The sequence below is a fragment of the Tachysurus vachellii genome, chromosome 21, assembly GCF_030014155.1.
Source record: "Tachysurus vachellii isolate PV-2020 chromosome 21, HZAU_Pvac_v1, whole genome shotgun sequence".
Taxonomy (NCBI): Eukaryota; Metazoa; Chordata; class Actinopteri; order Siluriformes; family Bagridae; genus Tachysurus; species Tachysurus vachellii.
Genome location: NC_083480.1, coordinates 7,192,691 through 7,216,642, shown reverse-complemented (window position 1 = coordinate 7,216,642; position 23,952 = coordinate 7,192,691). Strand labels below are relative to the sequence as shown.

Here is a 23,952-nt window from a genome sequence, read left to right as displayed (position 1 = left end):
TACATTATTCTGAATGAACAAATAATGTATTCTAAAGAGGGTGTCTGGTTGAGACTGGGATTTCATGGGATTTCAAAAAAGTTGCCTAAGTTAACAATTTACATTCACATGGGTCCAAGCCATTGATCATATACAATATTAAGCTCATGGGGCCAACAATGAACATGTTTATTAGTATGAATGTATTATGTTTATTTATTCATCCTTAGTAACTGCCTTGTCTGGTTTATACTGGTTGAAATTCTAGTTTGTTCTGTGTTATTTTTCAAAACAGATTCAACTAAATTTTGTCCAAACAAGTGTAATACTTAGACTCGCAAGACTGAAGTTAAAAAAAAAAAAAAAAAAAAAAAAAAAAAGTCCTGCACAGATCTTTGGTTTGCATGCTAACCTGGCTGAGGCTGAATAACTGTCCGAGGCATCATCATTCAGAGACCATGATGACAGTGTAGTCTGTTTGACCAGTTCCATATTCTTCGGTTTGTGTGTGTGTGTGTGTGTGTGTGTGTCTTTGTGTTGTGAAGGGCAGGAGTTTTTGGGGTCTATTATGGAAAGTTTAAAAAAATCCAGTTTTGTCCCCACACACTTTGGTTACCTACACAAATACAAACACAAGTACTGCTATTCAGAACGCGTAGCAGATAAAGAAACGGATACTGACATTGTGTTGCACAGTAGCATATATCCTAGCAGATACTAAGCTTTGATTTACATAACACAAAGCCTCTGGTAATTAAAATGACTTACAGAAAGGGCAGAGTCGAGGGAAATCCTCTAGACAGTACTAAGGTGTACAACTGTGTCTGCATTTTCTGTTAAGAGGATAAACCGGCCTCAGTGGTTGATACAAACAAACAAATATGACATTTATGTTCTTTTCTATTGCTGAGAAAATGTCCCTTTGTTGACACCAGCTCACAAAGAGCTCATAAATGAATCAGTGTTCCTGCTGGGCACCAAAAGACAGAGAAGATAAACAAGCCGGTGAATCACTGGATAAGAATATCTGTGTTTATGCATGCAGATGAAGGCACTGCTAAGAGAAAGCTGCTGAGAGACAAGTTAGAATCCACACTCCTCTCTGTCAGAAGAGTGGCAGCTCATCTTTATTAGAGATCGTGTCTTAAATAGCGGTGATCTGTCTTTGGATGTGTCTTTAGTAATGGTGTCACAGATGAACAGGAAATAAAGCACACTGCCATGTGTTTTCTTGTCTATCTTCCTGGCCCTGCATTGAACAAGTTAAAATCATTGACCCTATATTGTGGTCACTATTTGTAAGATAATGTAAGGCAGAGGTGTGCATCAAGAGTAAGTGGCCAGATTTTACAATCCACAAAAAGAAAGATCAATTTCATGAGGAGAATGTATAGGTTACTCCTGTAACACTGCACAATGTGAGTTCCTTCTTTATCCTCATCAGGCTCAAGATGGTTTAAATGGCTAATGGGTTTAAATTTGGAGAAATGCTACTGTGGGAGAATGTGATTAGTTAAGAAGGTCTGCAGGGGTGGATTCGAACCCGAAATCCTTTGAGAGTGAGTGTTAAAAGCGTGGGATTAAAACAATAGGTGGACAATAAGGGAAAGAACAGGCATCTCTGTTGTGTCCCTCTTCTCCCTATTGTTTATATGGAGTCATATTAAATATCCTTGTTTCTGTGGCAAAGAGCAGAAAAACCTGACAGCTGGTTTCTAATGTTCAGTGTGCCATGAAACAGGGAACACAACAGTTGCTCAATTTACTCTTCTTCGGAGAGATTCCAGATTATTGTCCGGTGATTGAGCTCTAGCCTGTATGGCAGAGGAGACCGGTGGCTTCGGCATTTCACCCTCACCTATAGTTCTTTCTGCCCCACTTCCTCATTTGCTTGTTGCGGTTATTCCCAGGTGAATCATGCCAGATGCACATCAAAGAACCTTGGAGCTCTGAGTGTAAGAAGTTCAAACACTGAATACTGAATTTGTCCTCTGATGTTGAAAAGCACTTGATAGTTGTATGTAAGTGAGCAGAATATAACAAACTGCAATTGCCCTATTATAATGTCCATACCCTTAAAATGAGGCTGACATTCTTAATGTCAAAACTCAGACATTGTTTTATTTCAAATTCAGTTGGATGTACAGAAGTACAATAATTTTGTCTCACTTGATAGTGATGCAAACTAGATTTCTAGCTGGTACATTTCAGAAATAAACACAGCCAAGACCCTCTGATTTTCACCAAAACAAGTAATGTGAACAACCACGGATGTATTCCTGTAGCGTATCAGAAGGGAGGACACTCTAAATTCAGCACTATCTCTTTAATCTCTTTTAATATTTTTCACAGAAAAGATTCCATGAACATCTTTCACTCCAGTGACAATGGTCTTGCTCCGAAATTCTCACTGTGATACAATGTTCAAAAGTATGTTTTTGAAAACTGGGACATTAAAATTTGCAAAGATGGAAATACGGCGAGCCCTCGTGTCGTAACCGTCGAGATTCTGAAGCTTGTATCCAGAAAAATGCACAAAAGATATGAGATGCTCTTTGGTGAAATGTCTAATACTGGGACTAAACTACTTAGAAACTTTACACTATATTCCAATTGACTTTAGTGTAATTGATTTCTTAAATCTGATTGGCCAGAAGATGTGAGTTCATTTTAAATAGCATGGCTCAGACCTTACTGTAGGTCCAGCTGTAACATGACTGATAGTTTAAAATGAATGTGCTCTTATTTGTTTCTGTAGGAACTGGTCATTCACCAGGATGCAACAAAAACTGAATAATAAAGAAAATGATATCTTGATATAAGCTTTTTTAGGAGACGTCTGTGTAAAGGAGTGTCAGGTGTAAACTTTCCGAGCATAGAAAAGTGTTCAGGACAGAGACGTTCCCAGTTTCTCAATTAAAAAAAAAATTGCCTTTTTTTTTTTGTCTCACTATCTTCATGAGACAGAAAAGTAGATGCTGGTCAGGAAACAACCGTTTATCACTGGTATAACGTATAAGTTCATAGGAACTAGACTGTCTTGTAAATGTTCCATAACATTAAATTTATAATTATTTAATTATTGTTTATTCTTATTCCTTACATTTAATATCTGACTATTTGTCCCACTTTGTGTACCTGATCTTCTGTGACTCTGAATGACTTTGACGTTACTTACAATGCTCGTTTTAACAAGTCCAAGCTATTGTAAGAAGTAAGAGGATCTTATTATAGAGGATCTTAGGGTACTATTGTTTTCTCGTAACATTTTGTGATGTCTTAAAGAAAAATTCAAAATGCTGGACATTTTCCTATTGCTTTTAATGCTTTAATGTAAAATTTGATGTGCACAAAACACTCACTGTACAAAGAATGTGGAGTTTGTAACAATTAGTGAGGTTTACTGATAATTAGTGAGTCAACACTAGCTGAACATGACCTATTTCCAATGTAAATATAAACTATAAACAGTGTTAACTAAAATCTGTTCTTGATAGGATGGAAAGTAGTTACATTTAATTATCAGGGAGACAGCATGGTGCGTCGTACTGTTTTCACAGTAAGCTTCTTTGTATTATAGTCCAACTTTCATTATTGACATTAGTTTAAAAATTCTTAATTTAAAAGTTTTGACCTTGTGCATGCCTGTACATGGGTATATGAGATATAACTGTTTACTAAGAACAGATTAATAAAACATGCAGAAACAAACACCATCTGCTGTCTTGTCTCATCCAATAAGCATCAGTAAGTTTATTCTGTGCAGATAAATAGAAGTCACGGACACAGGGACATCTGAACCTCCATGCCTTTTTATATATTTATTATAACTTAATATTTACCAACAGTGTTCACAAGTAATAAAAATTTGTTGATTATATTATGGAATAAACCCCTACTATTTAAAAAAAAAAAAAATAATCCATGATATTAACTTTTGTCTAGAAAAAAAGTTTTGGGTAAAATATTAAAATATTAAAAATTAAAAGTAAAATTGACCTAATATTAGGTGAAAAATCTAGCTCTAACTGGACAGGGTCACAAAACAATAAAGGCAGCTTTACACTGTATGATATCTGACCTGATTTTGCTGTTGCATGTAAAATGGCACAAATTCTTCGGTCGTAAATTGAGATTAGCAGACTGTGAAGTACAGTAATTGCAGACGACCGATCGAGTGCCACTGCGACAGAAGACAGTAGACGACAAAGTGGCAGTGTGAATAACTACTGATTAAAGAATTTGACCATTGCAATGAGAATCCTCCGATATGAGGACGCAATAAGATGAGATGATGTCCTGAAATACAGTAGCAATAGTGGCTATGGGGAACTGTAAACTAATCACGTTGGATTTAAAAGAAGAGCAGTTTGTTGAATTGGGGAAGCAGCAAGAACGTATCAAAAAAGAGGCAAAAAGGGACACGCCACAAAGGGAACCAGTTTATGGATTCCAGCTTCCAGGTATCTAGATAGATAATTTGCATGGAAACGCTCTGTGCATCGAGTTTATTTACTATTATGACAACACGAAACTATTTCATGCTTTCCAGTCGAAGAGCTACGAATCTGTGCTGCATCGCTGCACGCTCACTCAGTATGGCAGAAACTAGTCATTATATTTAGGATCATCATCATATATTCTGAAAGGAAGAACACGTCATCGCACAGTCTGTTAAGCATCAAGGTTAAGCATCGAAAAAGACCCTGCACACGAAAATGCTGCTTAACTAATCTCTTCCATAGTCTCATTTCTCTGTTACTAACACAAAGACAGAACATTGTACAATAATATCTTCCTTTTTTTTATTTGATCCTTTAAGCATGCTTGATGGTACTGAAAATGCTCCTTTTCATACAGTATACGTTTGTTGTTGCATTGCTGATTTGTATTGTTTTTAATCATTTTCTTTTCATCTGGACCTCTCTAGCCTCTGCACAAGCTTACAACAAGTCTCTAGATGCCTTGTATCACTGTGCCTTCAACTTTTTTTGGCTCTGACTGAGAGCATCTGTTAAAGGACATAATGTAAATATAAACCTTAACTCATTTTTGGTTTAAGTGCCAACACCATGTGATTTCTAGAAATCATTTTAGTCCTCAGTTAGTGTTCACCTACAGAGCTTCTTGTTTCCAGGTTGTTTATGTTGTTTTAGTATTTTGTGTCTTATTTTCCCAAATACTCAAGAGCAGTGGAGTGTAAAACCCAAGATGATATTATAACCCAGCCCATCTCGTCACAGCACTCCATTTGCTAGTGCCTTACAGTTAATGTACTCTAACATACACTATATGGCCAAATGTTTGTGTTCACCTGAACATCACACCCATATGTGGTTCTTCCACAAAATGCTGACACAAAGTTGGAAACACACAATTGTACAGGAGGTCTTTGTGTGCTACAGCTTTAGAATTTCCCTTTACTGGAGCTAAAAGGCCCAAACCTGTTACCGCATGCCAATGCTCCTGTGCACAAAGCGCTGTATGAGAACATGGTCCTGACCTCAAGTCCTTTGGAGTATATTGGAATGTCAACTTCACCCCAGACTTCCTCACCCAACATCTCTGTGTGTGTATATACAACATCACAGCCACACTCCAATATCTAGTGGAAAGCCTTCACAAAAGACCTGAGGTCATTACAACAGCAGAGGAAGTCAATGTGTAAATGCATGATCAATATGTCATGCGATTGTGATTGTCAGGTGACTACAAACTTTTATATTCATATAGTGTATATTTGTAATGTAGGTCAATTTCAAAGCACACAACACACACACACACATTCACAGATTTCACTTAACTTTTTCCATCTTATACTACAACAGCAATCATAATCTCTCTAATCAATACATTTATAATATTTCAAAACCTGGTGAACATCTGAAATCAGCACAAACACTTAACATAACCATTTATGTCACAGGGACACACAGAATATAAATTCATTGAACCAAATCACATTTTGACCTGGAACAAAAAACAATACGCTTACATGAAATCCTTAGACACTTATGTTCGATCCTCTCCATGCTCTCCTGTGTAATCTGGTCAACTGAGCATCCCATCATGCATTTAGCTATGCGACCGTGGATTGGTCCAAGATGGTTGTGATCCATCCATACAAACGTTGCTCGGGCAAGAAAACAACGTGACAAACACATGCTTGCATGCACCCCTATCTAGAGTGTGCAGAGGGGTCTGTGCAAACCATGCTACACTGGCAAGGAGTCAGGAGTACATCGCCTTACAGTTCCAAAACCACCACAAACAGGACACTTAAAAAATTACATTCTGTTTTTTTTTTTTTTTTTTTAACACTTAGCTTTTTGTTTCAACCTTTCAGTGCACACACATTGCATATGCTGAATTTCCTCACTCTAAGAACATGCACAAGCAGACAAAAACATTGCATCCCAGCTGGGGTAAGAAGAGAAGACTGATCATTTTTAACTTATATACACACTACTCCTCTTCCTCTTCGGACATTTTTGTTATTTATCTTAAACAGCATCTGTTTTTGCATATTCATCTAGCTGTAAGTTTTGTAGACAGCCTCGGTACAAGTCAGCAATAAGTACACACATTCCTACCTTGTTCACTGATAGCTTTGACATAAAGCATTTATACTTAAATACACTACGGTCAACATAGTCAGTCGTGGTAATATTCTATAAACACCATATTCATAACGATTTATAAATACATTGACAACATGCTATAGTACATTTATAAGGCATTATACATATGCATGTTATAGCAATGTTTCATATGCATTAGGAATGATAAGAAATGTAAACAAAACACTACATTATTATTATTACTGTGTTTAAGCATTCTAGCATTAAGCAAGAAGTAACAAAAAGTAGTCTCCCGGTCAGTTATCGGTTTTTGACTTGAATGACATTCATGTACGGTTTTGTGAGAAAAGTGAGCCAGCTTTGAAAAGTGATTATACTGCAACATGTTTGATTCAGACAGTGGTGATTAATTTTCTATAACAGCAGCTTGGACAGAAGTTCCAGCCGTAACATAAATCACATAAATCATATTAATGTATTATTAATGTGATAAGCTGCTCCACATATTGTAAGGCTAATGATAAAGTTTTTAGTTCTTCTTTTGCTATACATGTAGTGTTTTGTAACACAAGAAAATGTATGATCGTTGATGTGGTGAAGGTTTAGCTAACATTTATAGAAAGGGTCCTAGAATAGAATAGTCTTAAGGACAGAGCGCTTGGTGTTTTCTGGACTCTTAGTCACAAATCAAGCTGAGGGTTTTTTTTTTGGTCCATTAACTCCAAGAGATAGAATATAGGAAAGACTGATTACTGTTTATAACTTGACTTGCGGTTTAACAGCAAATGGTTAAACAGTGCAATGTGTTGTTAAGTACTAAATAAAACATTTCAATGATGTCCATATCGCTGTGGTATAAGTGAAATAAAACTTCATAAGATGCTGTAAAATGCTGTAAAATGAAAATAAACCCCTTCACAAATGCTGCATAATTATATTCATATATTATATTCATATAACAGCACCGATTGCTGTGTGCTATTTCTAAATAAACCTGCAGAATTTATATTATTATTATTATTTTCCTCACTGTTCTACTAAACTGCATCAGGCATATTAAAAATAGCAATAAAACACTGACGAATAAATAGTCAGATATGTTGGAGCTATTAAAAGCCATAGAGCTATGAGCAGAGAATACTAGATTATTATAAAGGAAATTGAGTTTCTGTGTTCTTAGTGTAACAAACTGCACTATATATACATTGTGCTGTCTATTATGAATAACAAATATTGATATAAAGTGTAAAGCATTTTCAGAAATAATTATGTCTTGTATAATGCCTTAGGAATGCATGATTGTGTTAGGTGATGTCAGTTCATCATATATTTATAGATCATTTCACAGAAAGTAGTACCAAACAAATTATTATCTGAGTAATTAGCAACTTGTATATAAAATTCTTTAGAAATGAGTGTGATGGTAAATAAAAGGTTCTAATCGAGCAATGCTAAACGGTATCTGTAGCCATAAAATATTGTGATGGAGTTACTGTTCGGTGTAAAGTACTCGCATAACTTTAGTTACTTCTATGATATTCCGCTAACTGGGCACAATAAAGCATTTTTATCTCTGACTGAAGACGATGCCTTCCATTACTGTCCGTAAAGTGCAATGAGAAACCAGCCATACAATAAAGAACAAATGCTATCACAAGTGCAAATGTGGAAAAAACTGAGGGTGATATGATGTGAGTTCTTCTGGTTCAATGTCCTTGTATCTACTTGACTTACTGGCTGCATGGCTGAGAAAGAGGGTTCAATTATAGGTCAGTCTAATAGAAGACTATCCACAATTAAATGTGTAGTGACCCAATCTGACCCTGCAGGTATTAGTAGCCTTGTCTCAGACTGTGCTGCACAAAACGTGATTTCTTTCAGAAAGTGAAGAGCAATAGAGAAATTCCATGTGGTGAATTTACACTGTAAAACATGAGAGCCCTATTAAGTTCTGTGAATTTCTCTTTAGCTCAAGTTTATAAGTTTTCAAATATTGAACTTAATGTACCATTGTTTTGACCACTTGTGGGGGATGTGGTAGCCTAGTGGTTAAGGTGTTGGGCTACCAATCGGAAGGTTGTGAGTTCAATTCCTTCGTCCACCAAGCTACCACTGCTGGGCCCCTGAGCAAGGCCCTTAACCCTCAATTGCTCAGTTGTAGAAAAAAATAATAAATGCACTGTAAGTCGCTCTGAATAAGGGCGTCTGCTAAATGCTGTAAATGTAAACAAAGCTTGTCTTCAAGTTGAGTTTATTCTGGTTTTAATGCAGAAGGTGAACTTTTTTTTAAGTCTAACCATCTTGAAATTCCACTTTAAATCATTACATATTTGTATGTTTTATTAGAAAATGTCCATGTTGTTTCTCTCTTTACACTAACTGTCTAAATTTAAAAGCTGTTATATAGAAACAATAAATTGGTACAAAAAGTTGGCGTCCAAACACTAGAGCTTAAAAAAACTTTTAAATTCAGCAAACGAATGCTGTAGAAAGAATTTCACAGTTAATAATTTTATTTGCAGTCCTCTACACTCTAGACATTTCTCAAGAAAGTGTGTGTAACTGTACTGGGTAATTATTATGGGTAAAAATAAAAGGAAGCATGACAGATTTAAAACTACAGTATGGTTCACAAACCAGATGTTCCGCATTTTTGCTCTGTTCCTGTGCTGTAGGTGTTGAGATAGAGGAATAACGTTATCTGCTATATAAGTCATTAGGACTTTGAGAACCACTGAACTAGTATGCTAAAATGCCAGACAGGTTTTAGCTATTAAAGAGAAAAATGTTAGAAAAATAACTATGATTGTTAGAAAAACAGGATAACTAGATGCTACTAAAATGCCTGACTTGTTCTAGATATTTGGAGGGAATTACAGCATAACTGGATATATATTTTGAGAGATGGTTGATAACTAGAAACACAGTGGCATTGAAGTTTAATTTAATACCACATGAAAGCAGCAAAGTGTCTGGCTATACAGACAGAAATAAAGACACATTCTGTTGATATTACCTCAAAGAATGACCTGCTGTATAATACGTAATCTACTCTTGATAACTGTAAACCTTTAAAAATAGACAGACTAATAATATATGTACATAGATGTAGTAAAAGTTCAGCACAGTTCACAAAGTTACCAGAGAAACAGAACAAAGGTTCTTAATCGACTGTGCAAGCAAAGACCTTTTGAGGCTGTAGGACATGAAACCATTTGAGGTTCATGATACTTGATTGAGTGATAGTTGTTTGTCGAAACACAACATTTATTCCACAGGGTTCCAAAGACCAGAGAGTGTAGACAAGCTCTTTTTTTTCACTCCCACAGGAACATCTGGCACTACAAACCAGGATGTCAATAGCGTGATGTCCAGTGCTGTTTCATTAGCGAGATGATTACGTGAGCACCAAAGAAATTCTCTCTATCTTAGCTTAGATTGTTTAAACTTTAGCATCTGTTCGCTCAATAGTTCCAACACAGGTCATGACTTCATCTATGACTTTCTAAGATAGCCAATAGTTACAAAATAATCAGACGTTTCTCCTATCTCCAGAAGAAAGTGATGAACTCCAAATCGCAAATTCAGTTAAGTCTCAGTATCTGGGAGGAAAAAATTGATTTTTTGAAGTGCTCAGGTCTTTAAGAGTTTGAATGAGAGTTTGTAGGATTCTCTTCGATAGTGGTTTTAAGAAGAGGGAGACAAATGCTCACAGTGAAATGAAAAGCCGGAGCACTTGGAATAAGTTGTAAGCTTTCACCACAAGAAGAGTACAAGTTCATGTACAGTGAATTCTTCCAGTACTTCGTATAGATAGGTGCCATTTTATTGCTCATACTAAAGCATTTTAGCATTACGACACCTTTGATGATCTTGAAACAATGGCATTGTGTGGATTATTCTCCATTCAGACATCGAGAACCAGTTTCTCAGTGTGATTTCATTAGAGACGACTCTACTGTATGTAAACTTTACTTTTTATTGGCCATAGACAGAAGTAGAGAATTATTGTGCATAAAATACTTTTGTTGAAGGATTAACAATTAAATGTAAAGAGTGAACAATAGTTTGGAAAATGTCATCCAGAAACTGAGATATTATTTCTATAGGACAAGAACAAGCAGACAATGGCCATGAGTGCTTTCTTCAGGTACGTATGGGAGAAGATAGAAGCGGCTGCAATAAGGATAAGCCACGTCTAATAAGACATCCTGCAGAACTGACAGCAGAAACAGCTGAATGGATAGAATATAGCAGCTGGGGACTGATGTGACTGTCAATCTGCCTACGGTACAAAGTGTCCAAAACGTCTGACAGCAGTGATACCAAATAAACATCTAAATTATTTTAACTTATTCTTTACAATATATACATATTCTACATGCTTACTTTTACAGTATGCATTTTCTCACAGGCTGTATCATGCTGTTGTGGAATTGACTTATATCCATCTTTGCTTATTCACCATATGTGTTATTCCCTTTGAAAGCATCCTGTAGAAGCTGGAATCAAAATCATTTGCGTCTCTGCTTCCATGATTTAAAGACATTTTCTCCAAACAACAACTGTACCACTATGGCTTGATTAGAGTTCTACATGATTTGGTGACTTTTTTCAAGGCTACATATTACTCCTTTAATAAACTGGAGCCTTCAGTTGAATATTTTTTTTTTTTCTAAATATTTTGACGATATGTCTTTCATACCAATAGAGAAAATTCTTGAAATTCTCCCGCTGAATGATTGTGTCTTTGGTGACTCAAATAACTCTGTGAAATTCAATAAGGTTTCCAGTGACTTCAGAACCTTGAGAAATTTGGACAACCTAATTACAACGAGTCTTAAACACCCGGAGAAAAAAGGCTACTGTCAATAACGGCAGTAAATTCTTTAGGACTGAGCCTTGTGTGTATACGTTTAAGACTTCTGGATAACTCGGAGAGCTTTGTAGAAGCAAGTTCCAGATCGTTATGCATGCTGATGACGTTTTTAGAGTTCTTAACTGAACAGCCCTTTGTTCATGAGTCATCTTAAGTGCAGTAAGCTTTTGTTTTTAGTATTTCCCATGAATTTAAAATGTCTCAATTAAGTGTTTGTTGAACCACTGTTGTTACTGTGTGTGTTAAAACACAGAATTTAAGTACTATCACGATCAACATTCTGCAAATCATGAGGACTGCACTGAGGGGTCATACAGACTGTTGACTTTACTGAGATTGAAGCTGGCAAAGATCACGCAATCATCTGGGAATAAAGGTGATACGTCCAGCGAGCCTGGTTTTGGTCCAAATAAATGTAGCTAATTTGAAAGATGATGAAGTCCAATGAGATTTTAATTGCTTTCTTGTAGCAGGTTAGGAGTATAAATGTATATATAAGAATCAAGGCAGTATAAAATGCAGTGCACTTCAGTAATAATTATCGATGCAGCTCAAACTGTTTGTTTCGCTAGCTGTTGCTATGGGAACAATGAAGCGAGTAAATACAAAGACCTCATCTATCCCTTTAAAACATCAGAGCCCATGGAATTAGCTCACACATTTTATTGTTTTTATTCCCCATATCTGCAATTATTACTCTTCTTTACTCTTTTTCCTTAATTATAGTAATTTATAGTAACTATATTAAACACAGCAATTTACTGGATACATACAGAAGGACTTTTCATTGCCATGCAATCTTATATTGACATCAGTCATCGGAACTTACTGACATTTTGAGTGTATACTTTTACTTACCACCTTGTGTCGCTAAAGCAGGTAAACAGGTTATGTATGTTATATATTAATAAGACAACTCTTTCTCTCAAAATGATCCAGTATCGCACTTACCTGAATTAAAAGAAACCCCTAGAGTTTAAAAGGTTTGTATTGAGTGACTCGAATCAGGGCTGCACAGTGCTAATATCAATGCTAATGCTAATGCATTCAACTTTTAACACAAACACAAGTTGCTGGTTTGAAGATGGCAAGAGAGACTGTTCATGCAAACAACATTAGCAAGTTACAATGTCCAAACAAAGCAATGAAAAATAAAATGAATTCAAACTGAAGGTATGAACCACACCAACAACACAAGACAAAAAATGCAAAATAAAGTGAAAAAAAAAAACAAAAAAAACAAAAAAACAAAAAACAAAAATAGCATACCACAAATTTACCATAAAAGAGTAACAAAGTTTGCACTCACAGATAGAAAACTTGTTGTTGTTGTCTTTGCCAGGAAATAATTTTACTCCTCTAGACTTAAAATCTACGGACCTTTTCACTAGTTCAAGAGGAAGAAAACAAACAAACAAACAAAAAAAAAAAACAAAATCAGGTGAAACAGGTCACAAATTAATTTGTCAGCATTAAGGAAAGAAAGTGTCATCAAGCTTATGAAAAGCAAAAAAAGAAATAAATAAATTGAAAAAAAAAATAAAAACAGCAGTAAACTTCCCAATGTGCTGTGCAAACAGAAATCAAAGCAAGAGTGTGCTGAAATGAAAGGGAAGGGAGAGAGAAGATTAATAAAGAAGGAGCAGGACAGGACTTCTGTTCATTTGTCAACCTTGAAATTGACGGAGGGTTTTCGAATTGTATGGCCACATCATCTTATACATCAGACATGGCTTTGGGTGTCTAAATAGTCTTTAGGGCCATAAGTCATCCGTCAAAGCTGTCCCACTGATTAAATATACAAAACACACACACACAAGCACACACACACAGCCAATTCTATCTCAATCTGTCTTTCTCTGTCTCACTCATACGCATGCTAACACAAACACACACAGTAGTGAAATAAGAGTTTTTGTTTTAAGTGAGCCAGTGGATTAGCCCATCATTTAAGGGGTGACACAGAAGTCCTGTTAGAAATACCAGGAATAATAATAATAATAATAATAATAATAATAATAATAATAATAATAATAATAATAATAATAATAATAATAATAATAATCAGAGCATTGGAAAACATTCACATTTTTAGAAATGCTTTCTCATTCAGACATGATGCATGTAATAAAATTCTACAATACATCTACAGTGCATTTAACATAACAGATGTAAAGTGACATTTGTTGCAACGCAACCAATGTCATCAGATTTGTAAATGAAGTGACAGTGTGGCAAATATATGAGCAACTAAAAAACTGTCAAAGGGACAAACATTCAAGCTCTTGTCTTTAACAGATACTGTGTATTATCACATGGTTCATATCTTCTGGTTTAACAATCATCGTCTTTTTAAGTTTAATTTTATTTTATTTTAATTTTAATTAACAATCATCGTCTTTTTAACGATCTTCAGTCCAATCCGAATTTTTACAGAGTAAACACAAGCCTTAAATAGGATCCTTGAGGTAAACTTCAATGCGAGTCCCTTGAACTGAATGACGACAGAAGACAATAAGAGAGAATGAGTGCTTTCCGTCATCATGTGTGCGAGAGCAAGAGGGGAATGAGAGAGGAGAAGAGAGAAGGCACCTATAAAGCACACAAGGGTACAAAAGGCACAGTCACCAAGCTTCTGAAGCACACTCCTGTTTTATACTTTTAGTATTCACACTCCATCTTCTACTGAAGATATGCTTCTCAATTCAAGCGCACTACCTTTTTTTTTTCCAAATGGAGATAGAAATCAGAAATAGGATGTTTGCCCACCCTTACATAATGACATTTGGCACATTAAAAGCATTGATTATGAAGCTAACAAATTAACCAGCAATACAATAAATGTGTAATAAAATCATTTCACACTTCATTTTCTGTACATAAATAAATGTGCTTATAGAATTTGAAGAAATCCTAAAAAACTGACACATAAAAATCCATCAGTCTCTCGTCTGAATCCGCCAGCAATTTACAATTCACTTCATAATTCAGTTCAATTCAATCACCTTCCTGTTAAACTGTTTCCCTGTTAACTCTCATTTAACAGTTCATTCCTGTATCTTTGTATGATTTGACTATTGCAATAAGTATATCTATCTATCTATCTATCTATCTATCTATCTATCTATCTATCTATCTATCTATCTATTTATTTATATATTTTTTATTATTATTTCTAAATCAGGATTGCCCATTTTGTCAGAATTATTGAGAGGGAAATGTATTCATATAGTCATACAGTATAATAAACAATTCAGTGCACTATCCACATATTTATAAGTGTAGCTTTAGACAGAAACTGTATTAATTCAGAAGGCACAATATATTCAATTTAGACTTCCTCTGATGGGACTATTGGATTACCAGTGTTAATTACCAGATCTTTATTCAACATTCTGCTGCTTATGCACAAAGTCCAAATATTATCAGTGAGGTGTTAAAGTGAAAACGTAAACATGTTATCAACTGAACTTCAAATGAAAACTAAGAACGAGATATTCTGAGATACATGTGCATGTGCTTCAGATATTTGAATATGAACTGATTAAATCCTATCTTCCTTGCTATGAACTAGTGCTATGCAGTCATCAAGAACATAATCATAACCGACACTGAAGAAAACCCTGGAATGAGGTTGACAACCATGTGACTAGCCATCAAATAGTAAAACACAGCAATCCAAGAAATACTGGTTAATTTTGTGCTACATATTGGTAAGACTGATCTCTGTGCTGTCATTTGCTTAAATAAAACTATATGATTTGTACTTTTACAATGGAATGAATACCTTAAACTGGTTTCTAATAACATTATCCTAATAATTCAACCCACAGCACATTATCACAATGCAATGCTTTGCAATAAAGGCCGGATATATTCATATAATAGTTTATATAAAAGTACATTGCGCATGCAAATGGAAAATGTATATAAATTCTTAGCAGTAACCATAATAGTGGTGGTCCATGTGGGAGGAGATGTTAATGTTTAAAAGTTTACTTTACTCTACAATGACCAGAGAATTTCAGGTTTCATTTTAACCAGAATTATTTGTAACCTATATTCCATAAATCAGGAACTATATTTAAAGCAGTCAGATAAATGTAAGTGCTTATGCATCTATAATGCAAAGCCACCAGTTCTAGCTGTCAATCTCCACCAGTTCTAGTTGTCTAGTTGTCACCTAATCGACCACTGCTTTAGAAATATCATGGAATAATGTCTCTAAAATACATCAATCCTAGCACACAAGCCACACTTCAACATCTGCTCATTCATCCAATCATCCACAAGCCAATCATGTGTCAGCAGAACAATGTACACAGTCACTCAGTTATGCCTCAGATAATGTTCATATTAAACACTAGAATGAGAGAAACCTGTGATTTCAGTGGCTTTGTCTGTGGCATTGTTACATAGGTTGAGCAATTCAGAAAATGCTGATCTCCTTCGACTGTCACGTTCAACGGACTACTCAGAATGGTGTGGAAAAAATATATATATACTGTATATGAGTTTCAGATCGCTAGCCAGAAACGCCTGAGGCCAGACTGGTTCATGCTGACAGGAACGCTATGGTAACTCCAATAAGCACTCTTTACAACTGTGGTGAACAAAATAGCATCTCAGAGTGCACAAGTTGAACCTTAAGGCGGTTGAGCTGCAATGGCAGAAGACCACAGCAGGTTCTACTCATGAAAGCCAAGAACAGGAATCTGAGACAACAGTTTGTACAGGCTCACTGAATCTTAAAGGAATGTTTCCAACACCTGGTGGATACAAAACCATGAAGAACTGAAGCTGTCTTGAGATCAGAGTGGGTCATACTTAGTATTAGTATGGTTTAATGAAATAGAATAAAGTCTCTATTTCTCTCTTTTCCCATAAAAGTGGCCCTTGATGGTTAAAAGAAATGCTATATTAAAACAAAGCCGTATTTATAAAAATGTCAATTACTCATAAAATTGAGATATTGGGGAACTGATTTAAATAAAAAAAAAAAACATCATCAATACGGGAGCAGTTGCACTCTCTGTCTCTCTCTCTCTCTCTCTCTTTCTCTCTCTCTCTCTCTCTCTCTCTCTCTCTCTCTCTCTCCCCACCTCTCTCTCTATCTCTCTCTCCCTCTCTCTCTCTCTCCCTCTCTCTCTCTCCTCTCTCTCTCTCTCTCTCTCTCTCTCTCTCTCTCCCCACCTCTCTCTCTATCTCTCTCTCTCTCTCTCTCTCTCTCTCTCTCTCTCTCTCTCTCTCTCTCTCTCTCTCTCTCTCTCTCTCTCTCTCTCTCTCTCTCTCTCTCTCTCCCTCTCTCTCTCTCTCTCTCTATCTATCTCTCTCTCTCTCTCCCTCTCTCTCTCTATCTATCTCTCTCTCCCTCTCTCTCTCTCTAATCTCTCTCTCTCTCTGTCTCTCTCCCCACCTCTCTCTCTCTCTCTCTCTCTCTCTCTCTCTCCCCCCCCCCCATATATCATAATCATATATTATGGAGAAGTGTCAAAAATAATAAAAGCAATAAGTTGAAATTCTTGAACATTCCCAAGCAAAAAACAAACCAGAACAAAACAATATATAAAAAAATAATAAAATGAATCAAATTAAAAAAAATAAATAAATAAATTAAATAGTAAAACTATATTGTATTATGTAGTGCACATTTACTGGATGCCCTGTGGGGTAGCCCATTTCCATAAACAAATAAAACCAAATGAGAAGGCAAATATTTTAGGTTAGCAGAAAATGATACTAAATAAATTCATTTAAAAAAAGTACATTTTAATTTAATGACAGCACACTCTATTTAAAAGTTGCAGTCAAAAGAAAAATTGCTATTGCTCGTCCTCAACACTTATGAAAAGCAATGGCTTGGCAAACCTGTCAAACAATGGTGTTAGAACACATCTGTTCTGAACACACTGTGTAGTCTATTCTTATATGTTAGAGGAAAGTGTATGCTTTTATTTGACAAGTTCTGTAAAAATCCAGCTATGTTATTTGGCTATGCTGATAATGGGAACTTTAGCATAATATACTGCAGTCCTATCATGCCAGTGAACAGGTGTCCAGAAAAATAAGGAATAAAATGATTGACTGACCCACTATAGTTATATGTTATATGATCTAAATAGTAGATACAGTTTATTTTAAACCTTGGGAGTCTGGGGTTCTTCCTCCTTATGTTTTATGCTTTGGAAATTGTGTAGGTTTTAAAATACCTCTCTGTATATTATACACTACACTACAGTATGTTACACTACACTGTTTTACATGATACTATACTACACTACATTATACTACATTGAAGTAGACTATAATATACTGCACTAAACTATATTATACTACACTATAATACACTGTATTATATACAACTCTATAGTAAATTACTCTATATTGTACTACATACTATATTATAATATATTATATATACTGTACTAGACTGTGCTATACTACACTATTATTATATACAAAGCTATTCTTTTCTGCACTATACAAAACTATACTATACTATAGTGACTTCTTCACATATCCCAACTTTCGGAGGTTGGGGTCAGAGCTATGCTATAGCAACGGTGGCATCATGGCAGTGCTGGGGCTTGAACCCCTGACCCTCCGATAAACAACCACCGAGCCCTAACCAGTTGAGCCACCATTGTAAAATTGATATTAATATTCAATTTACTTAAACTGTAGCTCTTCATGGAACATTTATTCATGCACTTGGGACCACCTACTAAATGTGCATGCAGTTAAAATGCCCCTGTCAAATAAAGGCGATCAACCATAAATACGCATCAAGGGGGAAAAAATCAGTGTGATAATAATATAATAATAATGATAAAGATAAATATATTAATAATGCTGGTAGAAAAAAATTATCATATGAAGGGCATTAATGCGTTCATTCTGTATCGCTTATCTTATACAGGGTCGCAGGGTACTGGAACCTTTCCTATTTTTAGGGCACTGAAAAGAAAATGCTGTGTACAGAATATGCGACTTTGTATAAAAGTAAGTAATTAAACGGTCCTTTTGTTCCTGTCAACTGCATCTGTAATCACAGAAGAAAATGTAAACAATCCTGTTTAAACTGCAGTTTTCTGTTGGATGTGAAATGAATGTGTTTGTGACACATTTGCTATGAACAGGGCTCCAGATGTGCAAGACACAAGCAGCCCAATGGAGTAGCAGTATTAAAGTGCATCGTTCGCCTAAATAGTTTTTTCACCTAGATCCTGAACCTGTTTCATATTGATACACATTTTTTATCATAAATAAGCAAATGTGTGTCTGCCATGTGCAGATAAGATACAAGCAGTGGTTTATTTCGCAAGAATGAAAGGGCAAAGCAAAATTTCACCTCAAAAAATAAACCGGGAAAAGCAAGGAGCAATACAAGAGGCTTAGTAACATCAGTGTCAAAAGGTATGAGAGAGACAGCAGAGATTTGGAGTGAGTTACTTTAGTGTGCTTGATAAGATCGGTCAAGTGATGTTTGTTTGGTCTAGACTCAAGTCTGTAGCTTCAATGGTAAATGTAACGCTATGAAAAATAATATATACTCCAGCACACAATGCCTGAACACTGAACACTCACTATTTTTACATACCACCTAATAATCTGTTTGAAGGCTCACTCGGATTAAAAAGCGTTCATGTAAACACCACAATTGATCCTATTGAGCTCATACTGAATTACTGAGAGTGCATTAAAAGCGGCGGTGTGGATATAAATCTTGTAAAGAAGAAAAAGAAATACAGGCATGTGAACACAAATTCGTATATTTTCTCAGTTAGATTCAAATCTTGTGCGCATTAACAGTGCAGTGATCGATGTAAACTTGACATTCTGCACGTTTTACTCAGAATGTATGTAATGCACATGAAACTTTTTTCAATACTTGAGTCAGATTTCAATATTTAAAAGATGTGTTTAAATAGTCATTTAGAAATCTGCAATCATTTTCTTGATCCGAATTCATTTGGGTTAAACAAAACGGAACATGTACGGTGACATACCAACTGATGCTAATGAATCTGATACAGAAAAGAATATACGGTGAGGCACAATTACCATTTCCCCCTTTTTCTGTGATCTGCCCCTAAATACATTAGCACGCTTTATAAGGTAAAAAATGCACACACAAACTTTGTCAAGCAGAATGTGGCCTAATTGTGGTTGAAAATGGCGCAAACTTCCATAGACTTCTATGTCCATCTGCGGTTCTTCTGGTAAAGTAGTATTTGAAAGAGTTTGTATGCTATGTTTAGCAATATCAAAGGAATTATAACGTGTTGTAGAAAAAAAACTGCCTGGTTTCACTTTGGGTGTGTTATATAAAATCTAGCTAAATCAGCTAGATCATTAAACAGGACACTTTAAATGAAACAGTAAGAAGAGGTGATAAATTGACAAAGATCAATAAGAACATTAATGCTTTCAGGCTTATGTGGAGCATTACTTCATATAAAAGCTTCTTTAAAGTCAGTTTTAAGTGAAGACTTGGATAAACCTCTTTAGCTCAAATCATCTGAGGCACTCTGGAGCTAATGGCAGCTATTAGGGTTTCACATATGCTTCACCCCAGGGAGTGTTTATGCTTAACATGTAGTATGGAGAGACGGAGGCTTACTACGGTATTAAATTATAGATGATGAGTGAACTCTGCTTCATTACATAAGCTGTTTACACTGTGAGGGCGGCATCTAACATTGACTTTAGTCTCCATGTAAATGAAAACAGTGGTGTTCAGTGCACGGCTTTTCTGACCCTGCTCTGAAGATCCTACTGGCTCATTATTCATGCTGTCCAAGTGTCAAAATAACAGTAATGTTTTTTTTTTCCATTTGTTCTACTGGCATAATTAATTATTAATTATACATGTATTCATTATTTAAATTTACATTATTAACCATTATTACAAATTTCTCATTCTGTTTTCTAATTCGGATAAAATAAATAATGCAACTCAGAACTAACCTATTAATAGTTTGCCAGGATGTACAAAGCTTCAGCAATTTGTGCAGATTTATTAATAAAAATACAAAATATTTAAAATACTTTACAAGCTTTAATTTCCTATTCATTGTTTAATCCATTTCAATTCATATTTTTAATTTAACTTTGGGGCCATTGATGGCACACGTTAATGGCAAGCCATATACCTAAATAAATGTTATGTACTAACTTAATAATACTGTTATATTCTGTACATTAAACACCACAGTTGGCTCTCGTTATGCTGACTGTAGAGGCGATTGTCTGTGTGAAAAGACACACACATACTCAAAGAGCTGTTAGCTATAATAATTCCCAGGGACTGGATATGTACTGTATGATTACTAATTTCTACACATTAAGGCAGGAGGATTGCAGGTGACATCTTGAGCGTCTGCCAAATTAAAGAATTAAACAATTTTAAGTATTCATAAACTACAGGGAATAAAAGAGACAGTAACGGCGTTAGATAATAACTGGTTACTATATACAGTACCTGAACATTTTAGTGGTTGAACACCGAACAAACATGATAAAGTTTTGAAGAATGGATTACTAACATTTAATAATTGTTTTACAAGGTACAGTTTTAAGGTCCCTTTCAAAACCTTCACTTTAAAGGCCACTATTATTGGTCCTTCAGATGAAATTAATACTATATTAATAAAATAAATTAAAAACCAGTAGTAAGAGAGAGAGAGAGAGAGAGAGAAAGAGAGAGAGAGAGAGGGGGAGAGAGAGGGGGAGAGAGAGAGCGCGAGAGAGAGAGAGAGAGAGAGACAACAGGCTACAAGGCAAATTAAAATTTAATGTTTGTCTGACCAGTTAATATATTTATTTATTCTCAAATTTTTTTGTAGGACCCTCGTAGATGATAGCTGACCGTCATATGTGCTTGATGAACATCTCATAATCGATTTGATTCTTCATGCTTCTGGGAAGGGTTTCTACTAGATTTGGAGCAAGGCAGTTGGGATTTCTGATCATTCAGCCACAAGGGCATTAGTGAGGTCAGGCACTGTTGTTGTGTGAGGAGGCCTGTGGAGCAATCATAGTTCCAATTAATCCTGAAGGTGTTCAGTGGGGCTGAGGTCAGGGCCCTGTGCAGGCCACTCACGTTCTTCAACTCCAACCTTGACATCCGTGGAGCTTGTGTTGTACACAGGTGCCACAGGAGTATTGTCATCCTGGAACAGGTTTAGACCTTTTACTGTAGTTCCAGTGAAGGGAAATCGAAATGCTACAACACACAAAGATGTTCCATACAATTGTGTGTTTTTACATTTTTGGCAACCACACATAGTTGTGATGGTTAGGTGTCAACAAAGTTGGTAATATAGTGAAGATAAGAGTTCATTTAATAATTTTATATCATTTGTATTATAGTTAGTTGAACTACAGAAAGTGAAGGTGTGGTTCAGCATTTTTACATTTACCTTTACACTTAAAAGTTCAGTCTCAGGATGGTAGAGTAAGTGTTTTGAGCTCTGTGCTCAGACAAAAAAAATGTGGTTTTGTACTTTACATTAAATTTTAATGAGCTAGCTAAAGTTAACTGGAATATCTGTGACTCTCAGCCCTGGAGAACATGTAATAATCACACACTGTGTAATTACCAAGGCTTTGTACAGAGTGTGTTTTGTTGGATATCTGCTGTTTACGATGTCACAGAATGGGGATAGTTACACCGTGGTATCACTGAGGCATCTGATAGTGTTGCGAGAGTTATTATTTTCGGGTCATTATTAAGTAGACCATACTACTTAGTATTCATTGTGCAGTTTGGAATGTAGACTTGAATTCTATCTAAATGTTTATACAATCAGTATGTTCCAAAACTTTTTTCTCCCAATAGTTTGTAATAACATTTTTTTAAGCGCTAACATCCCGTAGCTTTAAAATAAGCTTTAAAATAAAGTTCTTGTCACACAGAGGGTTTAGAAATCGAGCAGACAGAACTTAATCTCTGTGATATTGTTCTTGCTCTTTTTTTGTGAGTTTTAATAATGATAACAGTTCATAGATTTTATGTATTAAGCTTTATAATTATGGGTTACAGTGAAAAGAAATGAATAAAAAAAATGAAGGTCTGTGTTGGAAGCTACTCCAGCGATTCATGGAGTAAACCAATATGGCATCAGAACAGCAATGGAGGGTATTAAAGCAATATCTGGTCTAAAGCATAGATATTGTAATGAGTCTGTCTGTGTTTCTGCCCTGTTTCTGTCTGCTGTCTTTCCCTGTTGTTAATTGTTTGCTCCGCGCACTCATTGGTTACCACGGACATTAATTGAACTCCATCTCTCCTTCAGGTGTGTTGTCTTAGTCTCTGATTGTTTCTGCGCTGTGATTGGTTCCTGTCTGTTATTTATACTCTGTTTGTTCACTTCCCTGGGGTTGGTCGTTTTTGCATGTTGGATGTTGGTGTGCCTGTTCCCGTTTCCTGTTAGCTCGGTTTGCTGCCTTGTTCTGTCTGCCTGTCCGTTCAGCCGTTTTTTGTGTTTTGGATTATTAAAACTCTAAATCTGCATTTGGATCCTCACTCGCCTTTGTCCTGCATCAATACAGAACGACCAACCACAAATGGATCCAGCAGAAATCTTGCTCTGTTTATGTCAGGGGGATTCCCCACTTGAGGAATATGTGGAGGTGTTCCTGGACCTGTGTAATCAGGTGGACTTTGGGGAGAGGGCCCTTAAGGACATGTTCCGGCATGGATTGCGAGACTCGATAAGCTACCTAATGCCATTGGGCCGAGAGGTGGGGCCTTTCACAGACCTGGCCAACTTAGCATTGCTCCTGGGCGGGTCCTCCCTAGCCGTCTGTAGGGCAGAGACGGACACTGGCCCTAAATATTTTTTTTGGGGGGGAAGGTAGGCATCGGGGTCCGTGGGCTACAGAGCCAGGCCAGCCACGCACGCCCGAAACCCCTACAGTACCTCGGCCCAACCCAGGCCTTTGTACGCCGGTGACCGAGCCTGTCCACAAGGATGCCAGACCGGAAAGCTCGGTCAAGGCCCGTGTGAACCGGCTGATCGCCAAACTAATGGATACCCCGATGGTGTCGGTTCGGGCGGCCGGCATCCCTACGGCACCTGCTGGAGCACCTGAAGCACCCGAACCCGCCGACGCACCCGAACCCGCCGACGCACCCGAACCTGATGAAGCACCCGAACCCGCCGACGGAGCCGGCCGAACCGACCGGGCCGACGGAGCCGGCCGAACCGACCGGGCCGTTGGAGCCGGCCGAACCGACCGGGCCGACGGAACCAGCGAGTATGGTTGCGCCCAAGCCCCGTAGACTCTCTGTCCTGCCTGAAGGGCTTGGTACCGAACTGCTCTGCCTATCTGCTCTGTCAGTCCCTAGTTTTGTCTCCCTGTTTCTGTCTGCTGTCTCTCCCTCTCCTGTCCCTACTTATTGGTTCAGAGCACCTCCTCCCTGGCCACCTGTCAGCCTCACCACAACACGAACTTGTTCCTGTTCCCGTTGCTAGCTCTGTTTTCTGCTTTGTTCTGTCTGCCTGT

General features: G+C 36.6%; 1 protein-coding gene across 3 annotated transcripts in view; it reads right to left on the bottom strand.

Moving 5' to 3' along the window:
* Positions 1-23,952, bottom strand: part of csmd3b (CUB and Sushi multiple domains 3b) — a 406,848-nt gene that overhangs the window by 188,443 nt on the left and 194,453 nt on the right. For 2 of the 3 annotated variants that reach the window (XM_060897477.1, XM_060897478.1), the window contains exon 7: positions 12,749-12,826. The exons of the other annotated variant lie outside the window; for it this stretch is intronic. In XM_060897477.1, coding sequence (XP_060753460.1) covers positions 12,749-12,826 — 78 coding nt within the window. The remainder of the gene's footprint in view (positions 1-12,748; positions 12,827-23,952) is intronic. 3 annotated transcript variants of the gene reach the window in all.